Raw genomic sequence first — 9,940 nt, forward strand, 5'->3', positions numbered from 1 at the left:
TTTGCACACCGCAGTGGTTTCCGTCTGCTTCAGCATGTTTTCTAAGATGAATGTTCTGCAGTAGAGGTCCAGTGTTTAGAGCCGGGCTCAGCGGTCTGGACTCACTGGATGGGCTGTATGATGGGGGAGGAGCAGGTCTGATGCTCGGAGGACAGCAGCTTCAGCACAGAGACATTAATACACCAGGACACTAATCCCAGCATCTGACTGCTCACTTTAGCACAGCAAGACCACATTGACCTGAATCAGAGTTTGTGTTGATCACAGGGAAGAAGAGGCCATAGATTTATTCCTAACTCAACATTTTACTGCCTTTTGGTCAAACCCAAATGTTTGTAAACGATTCTCATGTACAATATATTGTTTTGGAGGATCAAATCTGAAAAGTCTCTGGGTCTTCATTTATTCCTGGTGTGATGAAGAGAACATGTTTTTTAAATGTCAAGGCAGGTCCTGCAGAGTGTGATGTTAGACATGAGCTAGAGCTCTGCAAACTCCAGCTGTGAAGCCACATGTGACTCCACAGCTCCTCTAGTGACTACAGCTCCTCTAGTGACTCTACAGCTCCTCTCTAGTGACTCTCCAATTCCTCTGTAGTGACTCTACAGCTCCTCTAGTGACTCTACAACTAATCTGCAGTGACTCTACAGCTCCTCTAGTGACTCTACAACTAATCTGCAGTGACTCTACAGCTCCTCTGTAGTGACTACAGCTCCTCTGTAGTGACTCTACAGCTCCTCTCTAGTGACTCTACAACTAATCTGCAGTGACTCTACAGCTCCTCTGTAGTGACTACAGCTCCTCTGTAGTGACTCTACAGCTCCTCTAGTGACTCTACAGCTCCTCTCTAGTGACTCTACAGCTCCTCTAGTGACTACAGCTCCTCTGTAGTGATTCTACAGGTAATCTGTAGTGACTCTACAGCTCCTCTAGTGACTACAGTTCCTCTAGTGACTCTACAGCTCCTCTGTAGTGACTCTACAGCTCCTCTAGTGACTCTACAGCTCCTCTGTAGTGACTCTACAGCTCCTCTGTAGTGATTCTACAGGTAATCTGTAGTGACTCTACAGCTCCTCTAGTGACTCTACAGCTCCTCTCTAGTGACTCTACAGCTCCTCTGTAGTGATTCTACAGGTAATCTGTAGTGACTCTACAGCTCCTCTAGTGACTCTACAGCTCCTCTCTAGTGACTACAGCTCCTCTCTAGTGACTCTACAGCTCCTCTGTAGTGACTCTACAGCTCCTCTGTGGACTAGAGAATAACTAAATTAAAGAAAATAGAAAGTTTCAGTGAGTTATTGACTGGTGTTTTACCTGGGGGGTAATGGGTGGAGGTAAAGAATGTTCTAAAGAAAAACTGGATTTGTCATCGTGTGGTCGTAATGATGGTCGTCATTATTTAAAAACAAACAAACAACCCATCCCCTGTTGACACTATTTTCTCTGGTTGGACCCAAAAAGGCAGTAAAACTTCATTTGATTAATCTTATGTTATAAAACGTGCAGAAAGATTTCTGTTCTCTTCAGACTGCCGTCGCTAAAATCTCTTCCTCAGGTTCCATAGCGGCGATGCTAATGCTAGGACGCGGGCCTGATGTTTGAAGAAAGAACGACGCCACTTTGAGCACAGTTCAAAAGTTTATTTCACATTAAATCTGCTCTCAGTAGAATCTACAGACGTGTGAATTAGCAGTGCCAGAACAGAGAAGGTGTGAACGTCCCAGAGCCAGTAGAACCAAGAGAACCAGCAGAAGGTGACGAAGGTGAAGATGAACGTCTGCAGGGAGTTTCAGGTGACTCCAGATGTGAACGTGGTGTTCACATCATGCAGCGCCGCAGGTCTGCCCCATAACGTGGAGGGTCACACGCAGGTCTGGGGGTCAAAGGTCAATCAGCTGCAGCCACATGGAGCTGTGGTCAGTGATTTATCCTAATGTTGGTGTGAGAACTCAGGAGAAGATGAAATATCTCATGAAAAGCATCGTTTTTCTTCAGGTTTCAACTTGAATGCTAATGCTAATTGGCTAGCGTCCCTGCTGATCAGCAGTTAAGTTTTCACTCTAAAACTGAAATACCTAAATCCTTCACTTCCTTTGGATTAATATAAACAATTGTTCATTTCTTTTGTGAGTATTGAACTTCTCTGCGTCGCCCCGTGGGCTGCTGGAGGTTTGACACCCGGATTTCAAACTACCTGCAGAGTCCAACAGGTGCAGTCCTGACGTGTGTGCACGAGATGGAAGCGTCAGTCTCTGGACGTCTGCGGTGGCACACCCCCTGCTGGCGGGCCCTGGTATCACCATCACAGGACAGTGTTGTGTCAAGACCTTGAAACAGGATTCAGGGTGAAGTGGAGCTTTGTGTTTGTGTTTTCAGGCTTTAGAGAAAACTTTGAAATGTTGTAGTGACTGAGAACTCAGAGTGACAGAGCTCATCCAGGGAGAAACTCTCTAACAGATCAAAACCATTTAACACCACTTCAAATGTTTAAACTTTAGAATGAAGATAAACCAGCTCCTGAGGCGGACCGGGACGTTTTGACGTAGACAGAAAAGTGTCTCCTGAACAATGTGTAACAGTAACTGGTAAGTAATTAAACTTGGTTTTAGGTTGAGACATTTTCAGTCTTAAAACGATTTTAAATGGAGATTGAGATGTTTCTAGTGTTCTCTTCAGTTTCAGATCTTCACCTCAGATCTCCAGGTGAAGCAGCAGTTTGTCAAGGAGAGTAAATGACTGAAACTTTGTTTGTTTTCTTTATTTGGATTGAATTCTGGTTCTTTTACCAGGAGGAGTCTGCTGCACAAATCAATGAGATGGAAATCTTTATTTACATGTCATGTTGTGGGGGCCTGTAGAGTCACCAGAGAGGAGATGTAGAGTCACCAGAGAGAAGCTGTAGTCACTAGAGGAGCTGTAGAGTCACTAGAGAGGAGATGTAGTCACCAGAGGAGCTGTAGAGTCACTAGAGAGAAGCTGTAGAGTCACTAGAGGAGCTGTAGTCACTAGAGGAGCTGTAGAGTCACTAGAGAGAAGCTGTAATCACTAGAGGAGCTGTAGAGTCACTAGAGAGAAGCTGTAGAGTCACTAGAGGAGCTGTAGTCACTAGAGGCGCTGTAGAGTCACTAGAGGAGCTGTAGTCACTAGAGGAGCTGTAGAGTCACTACAGAGAGGCTGTAGAGTCACTAGAGAGGAGCTGTAGAGTCACTACAGAGAGGCTGTAGAGTCACTAGAGAGGAGCTGTAGAGTCACCAGAGAGGCTGTAGAGTCACTAGAGGAGCAGTAGAGTCACTAGAGAGGAGCTGTAGAGTCACCAGAGAGGCTGTAGAGTCACTAGAGAGGAGCTGTAGTCACTAGAGGAGCAGTAGAGTCACTAGAGAGGAGCTGTAGAGTCACCAGAGGCTGTAGAGTCACTAGAGAGGAGCTGTAGTCACTAGACGAGCTGTAGAGTCACTAGAGAGACGCTGTAGAGTCACTAGAGAGGAGCTGTAGTCACTATAGAGGAGCTGTAGAGTCACTACAGAGGGGCTGTAGAGCCACTACACCGCTGCAGCTAACCCAACCAGCTCAGAGCAGCAGTCTTGTGAGGATGTTTCTAAACAGAACCACGGTCCAGCAGCTTCCTGCTTCCAGGCCTCGTCACACCGACAGCACAGCTCCACAGAGCGACTGCAACTCCTCCACTCACGCTCTGGAACAAAACCTCCAGAGCAGCGTCTAAAAAGCTCCCAGCCCCTGATATGACGCTGCAGGTCAAAGGTCACACTGAGGTCTAGACAGCCGAGTTCTTTACTCTGGAATTTGATCACACACACGGGGATGTGTGTGACTCTCCAGCATGCACACACACTCTGATCCTCACAGCTCTGCTTTGGACCAAATAAGAAACTATGTTTTATTGTCATGAAGACCAAATTTAATTTTAACATCAAGTTACAGTGGAAATGTGGTTCTCATGTGTCCCACAGAGACCGTCACACGCTCCAGTGTGTGTGTGTGTGTGTGTGGAACTGATTTCACCTTCACCTCAGCTGGGCCGGACTAAACTTACACATCATAAAATATCAAATGCTTTTCTTTGTTCCAGGTGAATAGTGAACATTGGATCATTTTGACAAAATGTCTTTAGACATTAACTCTCCCGTTTCTGTGATGCTAATGCTAGTCGTGTTGGACATCATCGTCTTCACTCTCAGAGACATTGAGACCCCTGGTGTACACATTATAAACTGCAGTTTCACACATTTATTCTTTTTACCTTCATTATTTTGACACTTTAATGTTTAGATCGTGACGGTTTCGTTGGACCGTCGTTGGTTGTGTTTATCCGTCTGGAGCGCTGAGGCTAGCTAGTTAGCAAGCTAACCTGCACATCACACTCTGGGACCAGTTTGAACCCTTCGACATCCTCTGATGAAAACCAGAGAAACAAACATTATTTCCACCTCTTCTTGGCTCACTGCCACATGCTGCGCCCTCTAGTGGAGGAATGAGGAACTTCTCTTTATGCGGGTTGGACTGAACCTGCTTGCAGGCGGGTTTTGTCCCCCAGGCCTGATGTTTGACACCCCTGGTTCGGAGTGCGTGTCTGTGTGAGCTGTGCTGCAGGAGGAAGAGCCTGAATAGAAACTAAAGTCTCCTGCAGAGGGCGCTCTGAGCTCAGGTCCTGGTGCACTGATGAAAAGAACTTCTTTCTGTCCGACCACATTCAATTCAACTCTCCTTTAATGAAGCGAACTCAACTGGTCTGAGCGGGGAAACTATCGAGACATTTATCAGCTCTGATTGGAAGAAAAGAGTCGACAAAGATGAAGCTCATCACTTCTCTCAGTCGTCATCACTACGGCCGCCGCAGCAACTCATCAAACATGAAGCAGCAAATAAATTAAAAGCTCACTGTGCTCAATTATTTACACGTTGGGAGCTGAACGCTCACACACACCACACACACACACACACCACACACACCCCTCTGATCACTCTCTCACACAGCAACATTCAGGAGATTTCCCTGCACATCAACCGTCAGGACTGTGCAAACCTGTCTGGAAGCCTTTGCTCGTTCTACTGAATCGTCCTTTAGCGGGGCGTCGGACATGGTGGGGGGAGAACTCTAAAACCTTCTCACTGACGTGAACCCGGAGCTCCGGGTCGTAGAGCGATGCTGATGATTAGCGGGAGGGTTAGACGACATGTCACTGGATTTCCACCTGGATGGTTGAAAGGTCAGAATGAAGGTGTCGGGTTTGGTTAACACACTTCTGATTAAATGTAAACTTGTGGTTCATGCATGTGAGCATGTTTACAGTCAAAGCTTGGAATGGTGTCTGGTTCAAAGCTTATTGTACCGCCACGTCTGGTTCTCTGTCCGACAGCCCAGAGCTGAACTCTTCTCTTCAACGTGAGAGGAGCTCTTAATGAGAGCTAATGAGCGAGTCTGTTTCCAAACCGATTGCACAGAACTGAAGAAGTTGAGGTTCGACCCGGTGATGTTTGGTCCTATTGAGCCCAACTTTAACCGAGTGCCATCAGAGGGATGATAAACTTTGGTTATTTGGCTTGAAGTGATGGAAGCAGAACGTCTGATGGACTCGTCACCTTCACTGCACTGAAATAAGTGTCTCAGTGTAAACTAGCTGGACGTCTCACGCCGGACCACAGCGGCTCCAGGGTGGTCCCCTCCTGGCTGGAGACCACCGTGACATGCAGGGGGACCACCCTGGAGCGAGCTGCTCATTCCTCTGAGACACTCTGCAGGCTGGCTCGCTGGAGCCCGGCTCGCTGGAGCCCGGCTCGCTGGAGCCCGGCTCGCTGGAGCCCGGCTCGCTGGAGCCCGGCTCGCTGGAGCCCGGCTCTCCGTCTGCGTCCAGCTGGGAATGAAGTGGAATTCTCCTGAAAGATGTCGTGTCAGCAAGACAAGCAGCAGAAACAATCACTGGAGGACATGAAGGGAGTGAAACAGAAAAGCTGAGCCAGAAATGACTGACTGATCAGGACCAGACTGAGGAGAAAGGATCTTCTACCTCTGTCGGTTACAGAGCTGCAGACAGAAGCAGAAACCTCTTAGAACCACTTCTGGCTCTATGAGGGGAGTAACGTGAGTGTGCTTGCAGACAGCAGGATGTTCCAGGAGCCGGAATCAATGATTGACCATGTGGAGGGCGTGAGAGAGAGAGAGTGGGGCGGCTGCAGGCTGGAGCACGGCATGAGGCGAAAACCAGAGTGCAGGTCTGTGGTGTGCGGTGGCGGCGACCTCCTCAGTGGCTGTGGGAGCCTCCAGAGTTTGGGGGCACTGTGCTGCCCACACCCCCCCTCGGTCCAGTGCCTCTCCGGCCGTGGCCCAGGATGCAGTGAGCGCTGCCGCAGCCTTCGTCGTCGTCCTCTCCCTCACTTTCTGAGGACGACTCTCCAAACTGTCGCGGCTTCTCATAAACACAGCAGCCTGAAACACAACGGAGCTTTGATGAGACGGAGCGGCTCTCCACCGCCATCACTTCCCCACCGCCATCACTTCCCCACCGCCATCACTTCCCCACCGCCATCACTTCCCAACCGCCATCACTTCTACCTGCATGTGTGTCAAGTCACCTTTACTTATAGAGCTCTTTAAAACTACATAAATAGACACAGGATCCTAAAAACATAAAGTGCAAACAAAAGCAGAGTCTCAAACTTAAACCAAGGAGTGAGTGTGTGTGTGAGTGAGTGAGTGAGTGAGTGAGTGTGTGTGTGTGTGTGTGTGTGTGTGTGTGGTAAACACATGGTCTTGTACAATCCTGCTGCTCTGGTTTTGAGTTTCTCTATAAAACTCGTTCCATCAGTAGAAAGAGTTTTGTGAATAAATTGTGATAAATGTTTCTTTCATATCTTAATTGAGTCACTCTGAATTTGCGGAGCATGATGGCACATGGAAGCGTATGTGAACCCACTTCGGTCCACAGTGCCGTGTCTGACCCGGGGCAGCAGCAGCCAGCGCTTCACCTCTTCTCACAGAGACACTGGGACTCGTCAGGTTACCAGTTTACTGATTAGAAATATGAACCAGTTAGAAGGACTTGTCCCATGAAAACAGCGTGGAGCTGCAGTCTACCACTTCACCGAGGTCCAGTTTACACAAGAGCTGCCACTGCTGTTTCATCATTTTAGTTTTTAATAAAGCTTCACAAACTCATGTTATCTACAGCGTGTGACCACAGCATGTCAAACCCGCTGCACTCCAGAACCGGTTTTGTCGACTCCCAACACGGCTGTCGAGGGAACAATCAGCCACAAATAGAACTAGAGTGTCCGGTTCTCCCGTTAAACAGCTTCATTATTATTACTGATTGTGGTGATTAATGTCCTGAATCAAGCGGTGCCACAGGTCGGTGCCACAGACTCACACTTTGAGGACCTTCTTCCCAGGTGCTCGTTGTCCACCGTGTCGCTGGACCACTCCACCTTCTTCTCAGTCTTTCTTTTCCTCAGCTTGATTGTTAGACTGCGTCCCTCCTGAAAGACACCAGAGGACATCTGAAGCTGCTTCATGGTGCCACCACACAACAAGGACCTGCTCCACCTGAGGTTCTAGGAAACAGGATTTCTCTTCTCGAGGAACTTCAGGGTTAACGATGGTTTTCCATACTGCAAGGCAGGTTCACTCCTTACCTTGTAAATCACCCTGGAACTTACTGAACCTCTACCCTGGTCTGGAGCAGATTATGTTCTGGACAAGAGATCAACCAGTATAAAAGCTCCGCCTCTTGACCAATCACATCTCTTGGAAAATGATCTGCCGAGTCTTAGAAGATCCTGATTGGTGTGTGGACTGTGAGAGTTTTTAGGAATAGATGCGAACTTTTTGACATTTCAAAATAAAGCCTCGTCAATGAACGCTTTGAAGTAAGTTTTTGTTCTCGACTTGTTCCCATATCCGTTAAGCTCCAAGAAGGTTGATCTGCTCTCGCCCACAGTACGCTTAGACCGGCTCCAGATGAGCGGGATGATGGATGGATGGATGGATGGATGGATGGATGGATGGATGGATGGACTCACACATGGAGCGGAGCCTCAAAACAACTCAAGGAAGAACACTGAGGGGCGTCTGTGCTGTTATAAAGGAAATTGCGTGATCACAGTGCTGTCAGTTTATATTGTCCGATGAAATAATATCGTCTAATCCCATTAAGTTACATCATATTAGAAAGGGAATTTTCTGCGACATTCCTTCGTGGCTTTGGTTGTAGAAACAGCGTTGCTTTTGTCCTGGATGATATGTTTGTATTCAGATTTCTGAAGCGGAGTTGTCTGCTCCTCCACTGTGTAAGCTGCTCTGCAGGGTTTGTGATTGGCCACATGCTACAAACTCCATCCAGTTTATGTGAACACACACTGATTAGGATGGGACAACCCTGGGTTGAGTTACCAGGTTGACAAACTGCTTCGATAAAGCTTATCAAGATCGAAAAATGTCTGGGTGAGTCAAGCAAGGTGATAGAGAGATAACCCGGGTATACTGATCTGTAGTCCAGGCCTCTGGTCCTGACTCTACAGGAACATCGAGTGATGTTCATCTGTTTGAAGGCTGATGAGTGGAAAACAACTGCAGTCAAAAATACTGAATTATGACAAGTAATGTTGAGCAAATGTGTTCAGCCTTGAATTCAGAATAATCCTGGCTGTACATCATGTGAGAAATGGGATTATTAGACACTGACGGTCAGACTTAACGTACAGTAAATGTATGAAATCACTGGAACGTCACAGTAATCTCTGTAAACAGTGACACCAGGAGTCAAACTGGATTCCATTGATCAATGGTTGAACTTTACTTTGAACAACTTTATAACTCAATAATAAACCTTCAGACTCTGAGGTCAAACTAGAGTCACACCAGGTTAAAGAACAGAAGGTGACCTATTGTGTCAGATGAGCGCAAGCCTTGTGGCTGTCTCTCACACACACACACACACACACACACACACACACACACACACACACACACACACACACACACACACACACACACACACACACACACACACACACACACACACACACACACACACACACACACACACACACACACACACACACACACACACACACACACACACCTGTACCAGAGGGCTTCACTATCACCCGCTCACACTCACTGTTATTATTTTATTAGTCCAGTGTTTTTCTGCCTCGACCCTTCCTGCTTCTGGGATGCGGTGGCAGCCGCCACACTAGGGCGCTCCGGGGTTCAAGCGTCAGGCTCAGGTAACCTGTCCGCTGTGGGAGTCGAACCTTCTCCCGAGCCCTACCTCTGGGCCACCACTGCCCAGACAAGGTGGTTTACTTGTCGGGGGGCGGGGTGCTGGTCTGAACCGTCTCACGATGTGATGCCTGTGCGGGGGGCGGGGTGGTTTACCGGCAGAGGTGGAGGGCGGTTTACCTGTGCGGGAGGCGGCGGGGTGCTGGTTTGAACCGTCTCGGTGATCGTTTCACTCGACGTCCCGGGAACCTCCGCCATGTCTGGATGCTAACGCTGCTAACGGTGCCGTGAAAGATCCGGATCTGAGCGGCGTGAGGCGGAATAACTCCCTCCGAACCCTCCGAGGACCGGTCCTGGTTCTGTCAACCACAAACTGCAAAGCAGAATGAATAATAAAGATGTTTATAGAGCCTGTGGAGAAAGGAGGATAACGCGATCTGAGCAATTCACACCGGAAACGATAGACTGTCACAATAAAACAAAAGCTCCGGCAGACATGACGGTTGCAGTTACCCACAAACTCCAATACTATTGTCAACCTCTGTTATATACGATACTTTGTGAATTTGAACTTAAACTGAAGTTATGTTCCCAGAGTTGCAGTTTAGGAGAAGTAAATATTGAAAGAAGGTTTTATTTTTTGAACCGGAAACGGAAATATATATTCATTTAAGCAGGAACATGTTCCCAGACGGACGTACT

General features: G+C 47.8%; 1 protein-coding gene across 3 annotated transcripts; it reads right to left on the reverse strand.

The window, feature by feature from the left end:
* Positions 1-1,622: 1,622 nt before the first annotated feature.
* ppp1r11 (protein phosphatase 1, regulatory (inhibitor) subunit 11) lies at positions 1,623-9,710 on the reverse strand. Of its 3 annotated transcripts, XR_013936179.1 has the most exons (5): positions 9,419-9,694; positions 7,383-7,491; positions 6,254-6,442; positions 2,195-2,290; positions 1,623-1,873 (listed from the first exon to the last, which is right to left on the reverse strand). XR_013936179.1 is itself a non-coding variant. In XM_080485016.1 (3 exons), exons 1-3 carry the CDS (start codon positions 9,494-9,496, stop codon positions 6,258-6,260), a joined length of 372 nt encoding a protein of 123 aa, XP_080341142.1. In that variant the 5' UTR covers positions 9,497-9,710; the 3' UTR covers positions 2,788-6,257. The 3 variants fall into 3 exon arrangements, 1 of the variants encoding a protein (XP_080341142.1); XR_013936180.1 differs by lacking the exons at positions 1,623-1,873; positions 2,195-2,290 and adding an exon at positions 2,764-5,682 and having other exon boundaries at positions 5,945-6,442; XM_080485016.1 differs by lacking the exons at positions 1,623-1,873; positions 2,195-2,290 and having other exon boundaries at positions 2,788-6,442; positions 9,419-9,710.
* Positions 9,711-9,940: the final 230 nt, after the last annotated feature.

Source organism: Lipophrys pholis, assembly GCF_963383615.2.
Source record: "Lipophrys pholis genome assembly, chromosome: 17".
NCBI lineage: Eukaryota > Metazoa > Chordata > Actinopteri > Blenniiformes > Blenniidae > Lipophrys > Lipophrys pholis.